General features: G+C 44.0%; 1 protein-coding gene across 1 annotated transcript in view; it reads left to right on the top strand.

Moving 5' to 3' along the window:
- The window catches only part of sema3e (sema domain, immunoglobulin domain (Ig), short basic domain, secreted, (semaphorin) 3E), a 29,283-nt gene that overhangs the window by 10,342 nt on the left and 6,441 nt on the right, over positions 1-12,500 (top strand). Inside the window, exons 2-12 of the mRNA XM_080001791.1 lie at positions 3,728-3,888; positions 4,046-4,105; positions 4,200-4,319; positions 5,920-6,013; positions 6,552-6,668; positions 8,069-8,211; positions 8,512-8,626; positions 9,176-9,245; positions 9,369-9,513; positions 10,431-10,656; positions 11,350-11,441. Of these exons, the coding sequence (XP_079857917.1) occupies positions 3,728-3,888; positions 4,046-4,105; positions 4,200-4,319; positions 5,920-6,013; positions 6,552-6,668; positions 8,069-8,211; positions 8,512-8,626; positions 9,176-9,245; positions 9,369-9,513; positions 10,431-10,656; positions 11,350-11,441 (1,343 nt within the window). The remainder of the gene's footprint in view (positions 1-3,727; positions 3,889-4,045; positions 4,106-4,199; positions 4,320-5,919; positions 6,014-6,551; positions 6,669-8,068; positions 8,212-8,511; positions 8,627-9,175; positions 9,246-9,368; positions 9,514-10,430; positions 10,657-11,349; positions 11,442-12,500) is intronic.

Genomic DNA, 12,500 nt, shown 5'->3' with positions numbered 1-12,500 from the left:
ATGCATAAAAGTTACGTTGCAGTGCAAGAAACGAATCAAAGAAACCTTGTATTACTCTTTTTTAACAATTATTTCACCTCTTCCCCAAATAGCGCATATTCCCTGAATTCCCTGGAGACCTTTCCTTTGTTAACAATTATTTCGCCTATTCCCCGAATAGCGTTTCGACCTTGTCAAGGCGATATCCCAGCCCCGGAGAAGCGGTCTGGAGATCTTTTCTTTGTCAACAGTTATTTTCCTCGCCCATTCCCAGAATAGCGCTTTTCCTCGTCAAGGCGATATCCTGGCACGGAGAGCCGGTTCTGGAGATCTTTCAGCTATCTGAAATCGCCGTTCCAGATCGGCCAAGGCCGTTATAATACAGCGCGGGCGAAGCCACGTAGTATTCACATTTCAACAACAAGGCGTTTCAAAGCGCTGTAAATAAAACACCAGAGGCATCAAGACAAAGTGCAAAAGAAACACGCTTTAAAAGGAAGAGCGCATTATACAGTTAAGAAATAGAATACATAAAATGCATAAAATCAAGTCGTAAAAGTGACAGCGCGGTGCGAGAGGTGAATAATTTGGTTTAATAAAAGGCAGCGGCAAGCAAGCAGCCCTGGCCTGACCTACAGCGCGGAATGCCTGAGTGAATGTCAAATTGTTGCCCTTGATCCCGCCGGTCAGGTTCATTAGGTGGAAAGGAGCGGGAGGCAGAGAAAGGGGATGAAAAAAGGGAGAGAGTGAGAGAGAGTAAGCTCCCACTGCACGGATTAGATAATTACAGGAAGCAGAACACCGATCCCCTCGGCTTCTGCCGCCAGAAAGAACCCGTACGACTCAACCCGACAGACACCCTGTCTCTGCCCGAGAGAACTTAATAGCAGCAAAATAAACCCAGTCACTCAGCCATCCACGGAGATTAAAAAACCTGCAACTTCAATGTCTGCGGCGTTGCGCTGTCGGATCTACGAAACCCGGACAAACACTCCGTGTGTTTCTTTGCTGGAGATCGAGTCCCAAGGAAAACATACAGATGGTAGAAAAACAAATGGCGCAATTTCCAAGTGAAACGCTAGCGGTTGGAGGAGGAACGACGTCATTATTTGAGGTGTAGGAATTTATGCCGCTTTGTTGCCCGAGGGGAGGGATGTGGATCAAGTGGTGGTGGCCACCACCTTGTGCCGCTCCTCTGCAGGGGAAGGACTCCACGGCGGCGGGGCCTCTCCCTCGACACACCAGATGCGAGCAGATGATGGAATTACAGGCCTCGCGTGTGAGAGAGCGGCTCAGAACCGCGCTCGAAACCGTGCGAGGTGTGTGTGTGTGTGTGTGTGTGTGTGTGTGTGTGTGTGTGTGTGTGTGAGTGAGTGCGGAGGTCTGCTAACACACGCCAGATTCCCCAGCATTTTCAAGGACACCTATCAGTTTCCTTGGGGCTGCGCAGGTTTTGCAGCTCCGTCTGACCTGCTCGGAGTGCAGCGCTCCGGGGTTTTTACCGTCGATAATTTACCTGTCGGAGGAGCCCTTCACCGCTCCGTCGCTTTGCGTGAGCTACAGCAGCTCAACAAAGGGCAGATATAGAGGGCCAGCTTCAATTTGTCAGCTGTCAAATTCAACCCTACAGCATGCCTGTGTGTGTGCCTGTGTTTCTGTGCATGTTTGTGTGAGTGTGTGTGTTTCTGTGTGTTTGCGTTGGCGCTCGTGTGTGTGCAATTGTGTGGGTGTGCGTGTCTCTGTGTGCGTGCGGTTGTGTGTTTCTGTGCATGTGTTTGTGCGTCTGTGTGTGTGTGTGTGTGTGTGTGTGTGTGTGTGTGTGTGTGTGTCGGTGTGTCGGTGTGTGTATTTTCTCCAGCATCGTCATTTAAAGGACAACACAGTCCTTTGGGAGTTAACCCGAGCGATTGGCTTCAGAATCATTTCAATCGAAGAGCACACGCTCCTATTTGTCTCACGTATAATATATGTATTGCAGCTCGGCGACTGACGGCCGTTCTCTCAGTTCTGTCAAAACCGGAATCAGATTTAAGTAAAGAAAAAAAAAAAAATGCCCGCAACGCATCATGTAAAGCATATGTTACGCTATTAATCTGTCACTCATGGAAACAGAAAATCACTCTAATTAGAGTTGAGGTATTTGGAAAGGGAAAGCGGAGACACAATCTCTGTCACAGGCTGAAAACGTAACCCCAAAACTGATAAAGAGAACGGTTCGGTTTCCCTGCTAAATGAAAGCCTTCCCCTCGGGATGCAGGGAGCACACATCAAATGTCACTCCAACTTATCTCCAACATCTTTTCAACCATTCCAGACCCACTACTCCGTCCAAAAACAAAGAGAAAACATGCTTTGGGTAACACCTCTGAGCATAATATACTCGCTAATTATATTTCGGGAGCAATTTTCCCTTGTCAGAGGAGACATCCAGGAATGCAAACAAAGAACATGCGATGGCATGCTCGCCAAGTCGACCACAAAATAGACGCCGTGCAAATGGAGTGAGAGGCAGTAAAGAACGGATGAAAGGAGGCAGCCATGAAATGCTGAGATAACGCTGTTGCTGCTCCGTCCCTGGATCCCCAGGGAAAGCTCGGAATAAGAAGCACGTGTCTTTTTTTTTTTCTTTTTTTTTTTAATTAGGACTATTTTTAAACGTTTGTTTTGACTCCTCGAACACGACTTGGCTTTTAAGCGAGAACGTCCCTCCCGGATATCAAATGTATTAAACATATCCGCACACAACAAGCCGGGCAGGCCTTTAATGGACAATCCAGATCAGTACGGGATGGAGCGGGCAATGAGCGATACGTCCCCACTATCCCCGGCACTGGAGCTCTTTTCCAGAAATAATAACCAAATATTTTCATTCAACACATTTCCTATGGTTTAATAACACAACTCCCAGCCTTGGTAGCGATAGCGGTGCGGGAGGTCACATCCGCAGCTTGTTACAAGGACAGGGTCAATCGCAGCACAAGCAATGTGAAGCCATGTTGCATTTTCCGCGCTGGTCCCATGTATATTGGTACATGTGGGGGTATAAGACCCTACATACAGTATATGACATACTGTAATAACATCAAAAATGATGACATCACCACTTCATATTTTGTTTCACCTGCCTCTGCGTCTTGTTGAGGATAAGCACGTGACCTCATTACGGTTCGATGCAAATTCCAGAACTCTCTGTCAATCAGGAATAATAATAACAGCCCTTTAGTCTCAACACCCACTCTGGAATCCAGATTGAAACGCTAGATAGTCACTTATTTGCCATTTTTCGCGGTTTAATTTGCGTTACGGCCTCGGTCACACAGGCCAAACAATATGAGGGTTGAGTGCACTATACTTGCAGTACACCCGTCAGATGTAACGCATTCAAATTGAGATGGGTGAAGATAAGGATCACAAGGTCCTGCGGTGAGCCGCATGTCTTGAGCTGAGCTCGACCTCGACAAGTCAGGAGGGATCCGGAGATGGAGCCGGGAGATTGGCTGAGCTTGCGCCCGTCCCGTTGCGACACGTCCCGGGCAGCTGCAGAAAACGAGTGAGAAAGTTTGAAAAAGTTGAGAAAGCAGTTTTGAAAAAAACAAAAAAAAAAAAAAACAGAGCAGAACGAGAACAAGCGCCACGCCGGCGGCTTTGATCCCTCTCCAAAGTCCGCTCCCGTTCGGCCGACGGTCGAAAGCAGCCTTTGAAGTAAAAAAAATAATAATAATCTGTCCGTCAATCGATCTAATTACAGAGCTACGGCAGATGAACAGGACCGTGCTGTTCCAGAACCAGGACTCGCTGCTCCGGCCTCAGACGCTGCTGCTGGACGAGGGCCACCAGAGGCTGTACGTCGGGGCCAAGAACCGCTTGTTCTCCCTGAACCTTGACCGGATCAGCGTCCATCACAAAGAGGTAATTATGGCCGTCTCCGTCTGACCTCCCTTTAGGGTAAGAGGATGAACCCTGCACACACGTTGGCCAATATTGCGTATGTCCGTGTGTGTTTCTCAGTCAAATAACGTCATTAAACACAAGGCGTAAAATAACTGTGAAAGCCCCGCTTTTCCAGATCCAGTGGGCCAGCACCGAGTCCCAGATAGAGGAGTGCCTCATGAAGGGCAGAGAGAAGGTAAGAGACCTTGCGTGGTGTTTTGTTTCCTCACTTCCTCGCTTTTCCCAATGCTTCTCTTTATAGACACGACTTCCCTTTCCCCACCCGACAGCCGGAATGCGCAAACTACGTTAAGGTCTTGCAGCAGTACAACCAGACCCATCTGTTGGCGTGCGGAACAGGAGCCTTCAACCCCACGTGCGCCCTGATCACCGTGGGTCACAAAGGACATGTGAGTGCTGGAAATGACAGTATGGAGAGACGTGTTTCTGTCTGACGGTGGACCTTTTGCTGAGCATGAATATCTCTGCTACTGTTCTTTTTGGACATAATACTCCTGTGTATTAAGTGTAGGATCAGCTCAATGATGTCCCCAAGAATCATGCATAATGCATACCTCTTGATGTAAAAGAAATGTTTATATTTATATCTTAAGAGAATCATAAAGAGATCTGTCGTCTTAAGGGTCTGGTTTGAGATGGTCGGAATCTCTCGACTAGTCTGAGACTCTTGTCGAGGCAAGTGTGATATTATATTAAGTCTTGAGTCTTGGCTACTATAGTGTTTGCTCGAGTCCCAAGATGCGTGAGGTCCTGTGGCCATGGTTGCTATTCTTACAATGCATGTGCAATGTCAAGTCTTTTGGTGTGTCCCTGCATAAACGTTAGAGGGGAATACATGTGTTTAGTTGACATTCTATTACAGTATGTCCCAGCAGTAGGATAGTACAGTGGAGTGAACAGACCACACCACTACCGCTGCTGTCCCAGGAGGCATCACGTTGGGGAAAACAAGACCAGGGCCACAGGCTTCTCTTTGTGGGAGAGTCTTTGATGGCAGTGAAGAATGCTTTGACTTGGTCGTTGTGTGTGTGTGTATGTGTGTGCGTGTGAATGTGTGTATGTGTGTGTGTGCGTGTGTGTGTGTGTGTGTGCGTGTGTGTGCGTGTGTGGTGTATGGTATGGGTTGCACATGTGTGGGTGTGTATATACAGTGCAGGTGGAGGATACATATTCTGTATAAACATTGCACATACAGAATATTTGATTTGCTTATGTGTCTGTGTGTTCTGTGCACAAGCATGTGTGGAAGAGGGAACGCTGAATTCCAATTATTTATATGCAAACCACCTGAGCCCTGCAGGCATGTCTGTGGAATATCTGCAGAAAGAGAGAGAAGACAGAGGGCGGATGACAAGGGTTTTCCAACCTGCATTCCAAGGCTACTGACGAGTCATATTTAGAATTTTATTTTCATCATTATTTACTATATATATATATATCTATAGATTTATTATCTATTTTAATTACTGTGACACCACATGTGGCCTCTAAGTAGCAGTTGACTGCTAAAACGGCTCGGCACTGTTGTTATGAGTCATTTTACACCGTCTTCTTTGATCAGCTAGAGCTGGTAATAAACACCTTGGTAGGCAATAAAGATATATAGGTTACAGTTGGGACTTCAGTGACGATGATGAAGTGTGAGTGTGTGTGTGTGTGTGTGTGTGTGTGTGTGTGTGTGTGTGTGTGTGTGTGTGTGTGGGGGTCAATATGCCAGCACACAGTCCCACCTGCTGTGCATGGTTGGAGGCGTTGGAGTCTGTGCGACACGGGGGGTTGGGGCGAGCGGGTTACACACTCAAAGGTGCCCAGCCCCCCGCTCGACCAGTCCCCTCTCTCTCCCTCTCCTTTCTCTCTTTCTCTCTTCCTCTCTCTGTATTTCTTATTTCTGTGCTTTGCGTGTGTGTGTGTGTGTGTGTGTGTGTGTGTGCGTGTGTGTGTGTGTGTGCGTGTGTGTGTGTGTGTGTGTGTGTCTGTGTGTGTTCTCAGGACAGGTTGTTCTCCCTGGAGGAGGAGAGCATTGAGAATGGGAGAGGGCGCTGCCCGTATGACCCGAACAGCCCCTGCACAGCGACACTTTCCAGTAAGACCACCTCACCCTGGTCACTATCCAGTGCGGTTCTTCGATCCAACAATAAATCAGTTATTTGTATATTTAGCGAACGGTTCCTGTGGACAACACTGCCCTCTTGTGGAAATTTGTAGGAGTATGTGTGTGTGTGTGTGTGTGTGTGTGTGTGTGTGTGTGTGTGTGTATGTGTGCGTGTGCGTGTGCGTGCGTGGGTGTGTGTGGTTTAAAAAGACAGAATACCTGAATACCCACCAGCATTAATAGGACACCTGGATTTAATGCTGCGGCTTTTTTTTCAAGTATTTATAAGTCCTTTTAGACTGATCGTATTTGCATCTTCTGATTTACTCCCACTATTCAAAAAATGTATCGTGCTGTTTGAAGTCTACACAATTCCAACTCATCTAATTCATCCAGACATACCTCCATCTGTGTGTGTGTGTGTGTGTGTGTGTGTGTGTGTGTGTGTGAGTGTGTATGAATATCAGCCTCGTACGGTACATTTCTTTATTGTTCTGGCATCATAACAACCTTATGAAATATGCAACAGGAGGAGAGCTGTACATCGGCCTGTACACAGACTACTGGGAGAACGACGGAGCTCTGTGTCGGCTCAACAACCAGACGTACACGCGCACCGAGAGAGACGACCGGCAGCAGCTCAACGGTGAGTTTGTGCACGTGGGCAGAGGATTTCGATACAAGCCCCATTGAAAAAAAACGACGACCAAAGTCGCTCATATCATTATACTATCCCAAAAGTTCGCTATTTGATGTGAAATGAGATATACTCAATTATGAAAACAAATCATCATATTTTAGGGTACATTCCACCAAATCTTTAATGAATTAAGTGATAAGTTAACTAACACATTTATTTATTTATTTATCTATCTATCCATCTATCTATCTATCTATCTATCTATCTATCTATCTATCTATCTATCTATCTATCTATCTATCTATCTATCTATCTATCTATCTATCTATCTATCTATCTATCTATCTATCTATGTATTTGTTTGTTTATTTATTTATTTGTTTGTTTGTTTGTTTGTTTACTTATTTGTTTGTTTGTTTGTTTATTTATTTATTTATCTATTTATGGTCTATCTATCTATCTATCTATCTATCTATCTATCTATCTATCTATCTATCATGATTCTTGATGGAAGGGCTTTGGTTGACCTGGGTTCACCATTGTTGGGATGAAAAATAAATCATCAAAAGTGTCTCGCACTTTAAGGTGATTCATAGTTGCAGTCCCCCCTAAAATCTCTCAGTTAAACAGCTCAAATAGCTCACTGGGGTTACTTTCCACCCCTGCAAATTATGAATAAACATTTGCAACTAAAATGTATCTCATCAAAAACGAGTGCAAGAGACATGTCATAAAAAAAATAAGAAAAGCTATTGATTTTGTCTCATCCGTCTCCAATATTTACAAATGCAATATTTGGTATTGCATCAATGTTTTATCTCCTATAGTTGTAAAGTTGCAATCAACTGTACTTTTCCTAAGAAACTTGAGAAAGGGAACAGGTCATAAGATCGCCTTGAACCGTGTTTTCTATATTGGAATGTCTTTCAACGGCTTAAGGAAAACCACACGGTACCAAAGGTATTTAAAATGGTAGTACTGTTTAGTATGGAGTATAGTATGAATGCCTGTGGTAGGCTACAATATTATATTAAAGCCATGTTGTTTCATCAGCTGTAAAACAGTTAAAAATAGAATCAAAGGCTATTATCAAACAGTATTTGAAAATGAGGTACTATATACACTGATGTACTATATACTGTATCCATTTTCACGTGGTGTTGTTTTGAATTTGTCATGTAGAAAACAGAATAATACATATTAATTTAATCCAAATCATCTAGTGTCGCATCTGAAGTAACACCCGATCATATCTTGTGAAAAATCCTCTTAACGTGATATTTCTGTTTGTTTTATGCAAAGTATGCTTGTAGGTATAGATCCAAATAATTCCTTGATGCATTAGACAACGCTGAAATGTGTGATGTCATGAATCGCTCATTCACCAAACACCCTTTTTGCCCCAGAGCCCAAATTTGTCAAGTCGGCAATAATCCCTGATAACGACGACAGGGACGACGACAAGGTTTATTTATTCTTCACTGAGCGAGAGCTCAATCCTGACGGAGAAACCAAGGCGGTGTACACCCGGGTCGGACGAGTCTGCGCAGTGAGAATGAGCTTTCTGCTTTCCCTTCACATACACGTTTCAACAGAGCTGGGTCATTGCAGGTCCAGAAAGTGAAAATACATGCCACGTGTCTGTACAGCCCACGCCACCGATCCACCTCGCTGACCTCCTGGTTGACGCTCGTCAGCAAATCCAAACGGCTGACTCACTATCCCGGAGTGGATTTTTACTTTCTGAACCTGGATTTTCCAACTCTGCATTACAGGATGTGATACATGAACACTGAGATCAAACTGAAAGTTCCTCCACCTCCGCCTCTCCCCCCTACCTGTCTCTCAGAATGACCAGGGAGGTCGCAGGATGCTGGTGAACAGATGGAGCTCCTTCCTGAAAACTCGCCTCATTTGCTCCGTGGCCGGGCCCAACGGCATTGACACGCACTTTGACGACCTGGGTACGGAGGAGTGTTAAAACGTCCTTCTTTTTGTGAAAATTATCTTTTCGCACAGCACGTCTGTTAACACCTACCCTTGTACATATGCGTGCTTACGTGTTAGAGCTGTCACAATTATTTAATAATCACTCCGTCACTATGATTTGAGATGATCACTCACAATCATTTTGTACAATCGTTTGACTCTACAATCATATTTTTCGATTGAACTTCAAGGGGAATTTAAATCCAATGTGTCGCAATAAAGCCCACACCAGTTGGTTTGAGGCAAATTTTACCTTGTAGATGGATATTTATGTTGGAATGTTCAATGTTATTAAAATGCTCTTCTTCACAAGTATTGATGTACTTGTGATTTATGTGACTTATACCATCATAGTGTCATAAAACAAACAAGAATTTAAATCAAATTGTTAGTGACAAATTTTTGTATTTTCCAACCGGAATGTCCTGATCGTGACGGCCCTACCATGTGTTTCACTGCGGAATATGAATGCACTTTGAAATGGTGGAAATGATTTCATTACATTTATTTCTTCACTCCATCAGAGGACGTGTTTGTGCTGAGCAGCAAGGAAGATAAAAACCCGGAGATCTTTGGACTCTTCAGCACCACAAGGTCAGCGACGTCTGAGGCCGACGTCTCACCCACGCTCTATCCTCAAGAAAACACAAGTCAACACACATTCCTGCCGCACCGTACACCCCTGATATTAAAGAGGTCCTCTCTCGCCCTGCGCAGCGCTGTGTTCAAAGGCTACGCCGTGTGTGTCTACCACATGGAGGACATCCGGGCGTCCTTTAATGGCCCCTTCGCCCACCGGGACGGACCGGGACACCACTGGACCCCCTACAAGGACCGGGTCCCCTACCCGCGGCCCGGATCGGTGAGGCGGCACTAACCGAATAAAGACATTTTATTCGTCTCTCTCTCTCTCTCTCTCTCTCTCTCTCTCTCTGGAGAGTGTTCACAGCGGTCCCCCGTTCTGTCATTCTGTCCCCGCCCCCCGTGACGGGTGTCCTTTGAGCGTCTCGTCTGCAGGCGGAACGTCTCTGCTGGAGCTGCCGCAGGGGGTCACGCCACTTAAACATCTCAGCTCTTCCTTTTCTTTCTTTTTTTTTTTTTTTACTATTTCTATCCTGGATATAGTGCTGATGCAAAGTTCTTTTTACTCGCCCTCCTTTCCTTAAACTTGTCCAGCTGCCCCTCTCTCTCTCTCTCTCTCTCTCTCTCTCTCTATTTCTCTCACACACACACACACACTTTGTGACTCACCTCTGGCTGCCAATACTATTCAGAATCCAATTTAAAAATCCTCCTAATCCCATTTGAAGCTCTTCTCTGGTATGACAGCCCCTTAATATCTCCACAAGGCCGCTCCGATGCTTCGACAACCGCAAGATTTTAAATATTGCTCAGTCCAGGCTCAAAATAAGCAGGGGGATTTGTTTTTTCTTCTTTGAGCCCCATTTAGACTGCCTCCCTCTTTATTATATACTTATTATAATTCATAATTTATTACTTGTTTTAATTTACATGTATATATTTTGATATGTTGGCGTGTACATAGCTACTCGTGTACTTCATCTTCCCCACGGGCTGCTGTAACACCCATATTTCCCATTTTATCTTGATATCATTTCTTGTTTTATGTTATCTCATCAGTCAGCTCAGTCAGATTTGCATAAAACAAATGTTGAAAAACCACCTGTACAGGTCAGCATCTTTACAACCGTCTGGTGTTTGTTGCTGTTGTGTTGAAACCAACTCATACTCGCTCACCTCTGCCTCTGCCCCCTGCAGTGCGCCAGTAAGGTGACAGGTGGAGGCTTCTCCAGCTCCAAGGAGTTTCCCGACGAGGTCCTGCGTTTCGTGCGCTCCCATCCCATAATGTTCCGCCCGGTGCTGCCGCTGCACCGCCAGCCCGTCCTGCTGCGGGCGGAGGCGGGGCGCAGGAGGCTGACCCAGATCGCTGTGGACCGGGTCCAGGCCCAGGACGGACACTACCACGTCCTGTACCTCGGCACTGGTGCAGTACACAGACACACACGCTCACACACCCACACACACACACACACACACACACACACACACACACACACACGCACACACACACACACGGACACACACAAAGAATACAACAGGGTGGATACTAACCTTACTAATTGAACTACTTATAAGCACTTAAGGTGGAGCTTTTTTTGTCTTCTAGTGTTATACAGCAAAAGTGAAAACCGGTGCCTTGAAACAGGCTTATACAGGCCTACCTGCCGTTATTATTAGCAATATGGTTGCATTACATGACTAAAGGACATCAAAAACAAAAGATGTAAAGTATATATGCTCCAAGTCACTATTGAATAAAAATAAAGTTAGATAAAAGTTAGACAAACTTGAATGGCTGAACCATATAGTACCTCAAGTAAAAAAGGTTTATATTGTAATGGGTCACAGAAAAGACTAGATAAATACTGGGAAATACTGTTAAAAAAAATAATAATAATTTCAGGAAATATTATATAACTCCAAAAGTGACGCTAATTGAATCGTGAATAGAAATGTATTTATATTACTTAATATTGTTTATATTATTTATATTTGCAGTCCTTCCTCCCAAAATCCCACTTTACTTTTAAGGGAACGAGTTACAAATGTGCATATAGAATATAATTTGAAGGAGAGTGTTAAATAATAGCAATAACATCACCTTTAACCTTCCTAGACGACTCGGTGGTGTTGAAAGTGATCACAATCTACAACAAAGAAACGGACACGGTGGAAGAGGTTTTACTGGAGGAGCTGCAAGTATTCAAGGTAAAAACCAAGAACATTTGTTGATGTCAAGAATGAATCCTGGCGGTAACAAAGAATATATGTGATGGAAGATGCAACAACCAACTGCTAAATTGCTTGGGTGCTAGAACAGACATTTCCGAAATATTAAACAACCTTCCTAATTATTTCCAAAATAACTCAAGTTACCTGAGAAGAAAATATAAAATTAATACATAAATAAAAATAGATACTACTACTACTATTACTACTGCTACTTCTTCTACTATTACTACTACAAATAATAATAATAATTAAAAAAAAAAAAAATAATAATAATAATAATAGTAATAACAATAATAATAATAATAATAATAATAATAATAATAATAATAATAATAATAAGAAGAAGAAGAAGAAGAAGAAGAAGAAGAAGAAAAATAGCTGCAGGCAGCAATACAGAGGGTCCAGGTTAGTCGTGTTAGATTTTTAGTTAGTCAAGTCACAGTTTTCACAGTTCCCAGGAAACGCGGCATCACTTCCTGCCGACAACAATTACACATTTCAGTTTACATGGAATGCAGGGTGGACGTTCTGCCAACTGCTTCTTTGTTATCTTTGACTTTCGGGTTCTCTTAGGCATCTGGAACACGAAAACACACAAACAATGTAATTATCTCATAACACGACTAATAGCAATTGTTTCGAAACTCAACAAAAACACCCTTTGAAATCATAAGAAATGTCTTGTGGAAAATAAAATATATTAGTTGTCGAGTTCCACTGAATCCAGCATTACTTCCAAGTTTCCGAGTTCCTTGAGCGCACCATCGCTTCCTGTTTTGGAGAGCTTTCAACCGGAGAGTCGTGTGTCTGCACCGCGTCCGCGTCTTCTTAAAAATGTAATTAAATTGCGAATGCCCGCTCCACAAACGAACCAATGTGTGGCAACGTTTCGCGACGTTCGGTCAACTTTCATCGGTTTGTCATTAATTCCTGCTCCAAATGTAGATCGATGTGGATCAAATTTGAACCGCCAACCATGTGACTTCCCAATGTCTGTCAAGACTTCAACCATGTCAGTGGGTCCAGTGGTTGTCG

The sequence above is a fragment of the Zeus faber genome (assembly GCF_960531495.2).
Source record: "Zeus faber genome assembly, chromosome: 6".
NCBI lineage: Eukaryota > Metazoa > Chordata > Actinopteri > Zeiformes > Zeidae > Zeus > Zeus faber.
This window is presented reverse-complemented; position numbering and strand designations above follow the sequence as displayed.